At 58.4% G+C, this 5,045-nt stretch overlaps 1 protein-coding gene across 2 annotated transcripts in view; it reads right to left on the bottom strand.

Annotated features, from left to right (window-relative positions):
- UNC13A (unc-13 homolog A) overlaps positions 1–2,203 on the bottom strand; it is a 112,250-nt gene extending 110,047 nt beyond the window's left edge. For both annotated transcript variants that reach the window (XM_006147128.2, XM_027771300.1), the window contains exon 1: positions 2,121–2,203. In XM_006147128.2, the coding sequence (XP_006147190.1) occupies positions 2,121–2,142 (22 nt within the window). In that variant the 5' untranslated portion in view covers positions 2,143–2,203. The remainder of the gene's footprint in view (positions 1–2,120) is intronic.
- Positions 2,204–5,045: the final 2,842 nt, after the last annotated feature.

The raw sequence follows: 5,045 nt of genomic DNA, 5'->3' as shown, positions 1-5,045 counted from the left end.
TCCCGACCCCCCCCCCCACCCCTCCCCGGCTGGCTGCACCCAGCTTCCCTCCTCCTCCCCGCCCCTCCTGGCCTCGTCCTCCACCTCCCCTGCACCTCGCGCAGCCCCACCCCAGCGACGCCCCCCTCCTCCACGCTGCCGCGATCGTCCTCCACCTCCCCTGCACCTCACCCAGCCCCACCCCAGCGACGCCCCCCTCCTCCACGCTGCCGCGACTCCAACTTTCCCAGGGAGGTCCGCAGAACCCTCCAACCTCCCGGCCTCGGTTTCTGGAAGCCTCGGCCCTCTTCCCACCCCCACTTCGCACCGCCCCCGCAGCCGAGCCTCCAGCGTGCGTCAGAGTGCGGGGTACGATTCCCCCACCCCCGGCAGCCAGGCGGACCTTCCAGAGAAGCCCAGCTTGCAGGATGGGAGCGTCAGCCCCGTGGTTCCCCCTCCTCCAGGACCTCCCCATTCCCCCCAATAAAATCTAGTCAACTTAGAGGAACGGGAGAGGTCACTGGAGGTCTGGTCATGTCATTTCCCGGCCTCTAACGCCATAGGTCAGGAGGCCAGGGTCTAGACAAGTTGACCTTTGAGTTTAGGGACTCTTCTTTCATCTCCCCCAACCCTGTAGGGTTGAAATGAGCCCCTTAAGAAAAGTGGCTCCTGGGGCCGGCAGGTGGCGTGGTGGTTAGGGGCGCTGGACTTCCACTTGGGTGACCACGGTTCACGGTTCGAATCCCGGATCTAGTGGCTTGCTTTCTCACTTTCTCTCGATCTATCCCTCTGTGGTCAAATGAATAAATAAAGCTAAATAAAATAATTTGAAAAAAAAAAGAAAAAGAAAAGGCAAAGAGACTCCTGTTCCTTTAAGAACGGTTCCCGGCTCCGGGGTCCAGATCCAGGCCCTGAGGCTTGGAGTGCAGGGCGCTCTACCACACGCACGTAGACACGCACCCTCGCTCGCCGTCGCCCGAGGTCCGCCGACGCCTGAGTTCTCTCTCTCCGCCGACACACCCCTTCCCCCACCCCAGCTTCTTGCAGTGACTCCAAAGGAGGGAGGCGGACCCTACTCCATCAGACCCAGGGTTCTGACTTGGGCAGGCCTAGAACCCGGGTCCCCAGCTACCTCTGCCGCCCAAGGTCTCCCGAAGCCCTAGTTCTTAGCAGCAGTGCTGCTCAGACGCCTGGGTCCCAGTGGGCTGGCTCGTCCCCCTACCCCAGCCATGAAGGGGGGAGAGGGGGGAGGGTCATGCCCTCCAGCATCTCCCTCCCCCCACCACCCTGCTAAACGTGGGCCTGGGCGTGGGCCTAGGTGCAGATGGCGTCCTGGCCCCAAAATAGCTCCCCCCCCCAACAGCGCAGAGTGGGTGAGGTGAGGAAGGGCAGAGGAGGTGTGGGGGGGGGGGAACCAGCTTTTTTGCAAAGGGTCGTTCCTGCCGCGAAGGCCAGATGCGTGTTTGCAGGGAACAGAGGGGGCGGGAGAGGAAGAGCCAGCCCCCACTGGCGAGGCCAAGGACTTACGGGAAAAGCACCCCCAGACCCCCTGTCATGGCCCTTCCTGGACGTTGGGAGGGGTCGCCCTGGCTCTCCCCACCACGACACCTCCATACCCAGGGCTGGAGGATTCCTAGAACTCCCGATTTTAAAACAGCCAAGCGTTCCCAGCCCAAATCTTCCAGCCCCCAGGCTCGGAGACCCCTCCCACTTAAATCCTCTCTGAATTCCGAAACCGGTCCGCGTCTGAAAAGACCCGCAGCCTAGACTCCTTCCGAAATTCACTTAAATTGCCCAACCCAGCTCCTTCCACACAAGTCACCCCAAGAACCCAGGCTACACAACGCTCCAGTCTAAACCGTTGCCAGATCCCCGCCCGCGTCCACACGGGCCTCCGCGTTCAGCCGCGTCCATACGCTCTCCCCGAGGAGCAGCCACCAGGACCCCCAGGGAGCCCAGCCGCGTCTGCACGGGTCACCCTCCTGGGACGCCCTGCCACGTCCACAAGGGCGACCCCCCTCCGAAGTCCGGCTGTATGGACCGACTCGGGTCACCCCCTCGGGAGCCCAGCCGCATCCACGCGGACCCCGAGCCCAGCCCGCGTCCACACAGGTCCCCCGACCCCCCGCGTCGCCTCCTACCTCCAACGCAAAGCAGAGACATGTCTCCGGAGTCGCCGGCGGGCCGGAGACGGCCGGGCCGGTTCGGTTGGGTCGGGCTCAGCAGCCACTGGGCTGGGGCAACTCGGGGCTGGCGCGGGGGCGCGCCGGGGCCCGGCCACTGTCGCCAGCCATCTTGGTTCAGCACCGGGGGCGCGGACAGCTCCTGACGTGGCGCTGATGCGGGGCGGGCGGGCGGAGCCCGGGGACGCCTGATGGGGCGGGGGCGCCGCGGGCTGGGGGAGCTGTTAAAGGGCCCGCTGTCGGACCCCCCCCAACCTACCTCCCTACCCCAGAGGAACAGAGGCAGCCCCCACGTTGGCTCCTTTCTATTTCTCTCCTCTGAGTATCTCTATCTCTACGTCTCTGTCTCTCTCTTTCGTGTATCTCGGTCCATTCCGTTGCACCCCTTCTGGGCCTCCAAGTCTCTGTTTCCCTCTGTCTAAGCGGCCCAGCATGTGGGTCTTTGCACACTGACCGGATCCCAGCCTTCATTCCACGGTGTACTGAAAAACTCCTATTCATCCATCAATGCCCAGTCTAAACATCGCCTCCTCCAGGAAGCCTTCCCTGACTCCCCCAAACTGAGCCTTTACACCTCCTCTCTAGACTCCCCTACCCCTTGATCCCTTCCTTTGGTGCGACCCTAATCCCAACGCAGGTTTGTACACACCTCCCTCAATACCTGACAGGATCCCCTGCCCCCAGCACACAGAAGGAGCCAGCAGATGGCATAGCAGTGTCACCGGACTACCACATGGTCCACCGTGGTTCAAGTCTCACACCCAGAGGGTGCGTGGCCAAGACCCCGGAAGGAGAATGGAGGAGAAGGGATTGCAGCGTGGCCTTCCCCCCAGGGGAAGACGCTTTCTGTCTCTCTGTCTCTCTCTGTCTGTCTGGCGAGCACACGTGCCCTATAACAAAAAAACTCTTCAAAAAAATAGATAAATAAACATAAATAAATAAAATAAATACATTTTTTTGAGAGGTTTTCGCTATAGGGCGCGTGTGCTCGCCAGGCAGAGAGAGACAGAGAGACAGAAAGCAAGAAATCACCCCCCAGGGGGGATGGCCACGCCGCAATCCCTTCTCCTCCATTCTCCTCTCGGGATCTTGGGCACGCACGCACAAGTGCCCGGCATGAGTTTAAGCCACCGGGTCCGGGACTCGAACCATGCTCGACTACATGGGAGTCTAGCGACATAGCCATTACACCAGCTGCTGGTCGCAAATAAATACATTTTCTAAAAATAAAAAAGTCTGCACACATACACACAAAATTGCTAGTGGGACCAGCAGATAGTGAAATGGATACATTGCTGGACTTCACATAGCTGACCACAGTTTAAATCTTGGAACTAGGGGTTTGAACCTCATGCCGAGTGCTTGTTCATGCATGCCCAAGATCCCGAGAGGAGAATGGAGGAGAAGGGATTGCAGCATGGCCATTCCCCCTGGGGGGTGATTTCTCACTCTCTGTCTCTCTGTCTCTCTCTGTCTTTCTGGCGAGCACACGCGCCCTATAGCAGTAATCTCTCTCTCTCTCTTAAAAAAACAAAAAGTACTACAGGGAGACAGGGAGCTTGTACTTGCCAGAGAGAGAGAGAGAGAGAGAGAGAGAAAGAGAGAACCCTCCCTGGGGAATGGTCACAAGATAACCCTTCTCCATTTCTCCTTTGGGGATTTTAAGCACACAGGCCGGGCTCGTCCCAACCCCTGTGCCACCTGCTGGTCCAACACGCTCTAGAATTTTGTGGTTTGTCTTACTTCCAATTTTGGTGTCATTTGCTGAACAGAAGCTCTTGATTTTTAGTAAACTTTTTGTTTGGGAAAAAAGAAATAGACATGTAAAACAGTTACTAAGCTACAGAGCTGCCAAAAGTAGAACGTATCTGTGGACCGCGCACGCAGCGCCCGGCGGCGGCGTTTGCCGCTTACCCCCGGTTACAGAGTATGGAAGTAAAACGGGAACGTTGGACCTGGTGGTTAGCTACATTTATTTGCAAGGTAATCACTTTCCCATCAATGTTCCCTTCCTGCTCCAGGATCCAATTCAGGATTGCCCCCCCCCCTTTTTTTTTGGAGAGGTTTTTGCTATAGGGCGCATGCGCTCGCCAGAAAGACAGAGACGGAGAGACAGAAAGCGAGAAATCACCCCCCAGGGGAGATGGCCACACCGCAATCCCTTCTCCTCCATTCTCCTCTCGGGATCTTGGGCACGCATGCACACGCGCCTGGCGTGAGTTTTAAGCCACCGGGTCCGGGACGCGAACTGCACTCGACTACATGGGAGTCCAGCGACATAGCCATTACGCTAACTGCTGGTCCCAGGGAGTCTCGATTTCTTTATGAGCAATTCTATGGCCTGCCTTCAGGTGCTTAGGAGCCAGTGACAAAGACCGAATCGTTCCGAGCCAGGAGCCAAGGATGAAGACCTGTGTGTCGTTTATGGTGGTGTGACTGTGTCGCAGCTGAACCCACTGGTCAGGAAGGGTCCCGGGTTTGTGTCCTGCAACCTTCCTAACTGCACAGGGCTGAGCTTGGGGTGGACTGCAGAATAGGGACCTGTCAGGAGTGCCTCTCTGTCATACTAGGATGGAGATAATATGTCTCGCTCATCACCTTGTGTAAGGGCCGGTAGGTGGCGTGGTGGTAAAGGCAGCTGGGTCCCACGTGGCCAAGTGCATGGTTCAAGTCCTGGAACCAGCAGTTTGAAAATCATGCCATGGGGAAACCAGCAGTTAGCATAATGGCTATATCACTGAACTCCCATGTTGCCGACCGTGGTTCGAGTCCCGGACCCGGTGACTTAAACTCACGCCGGGCGCGTGTGCGTGTATGCCCAAGATCCCGAGAGGAGAATGGAGGAGAAGGGATTGCGGCGTGACCATCCCCCCTGGGGGGTGA

Source organism: Tupaia chinensis, unplaced genomic scaffold (assembly GCF_000334495.1).
Source record: "Tupaia chinensis unplaced genomic scaffold, TupChi_1.0 Scaffold000201_1, whole genome shotgun sequence".
NCBI lineage: Eukaryota > Metazoa > Chordata > Mammalia > Scandentia > Tupaiidae > Tupaia > Tupaia belangeri.
This window is presented reverse-complemented; position numbering and strand designations above follow the sequence as displayed.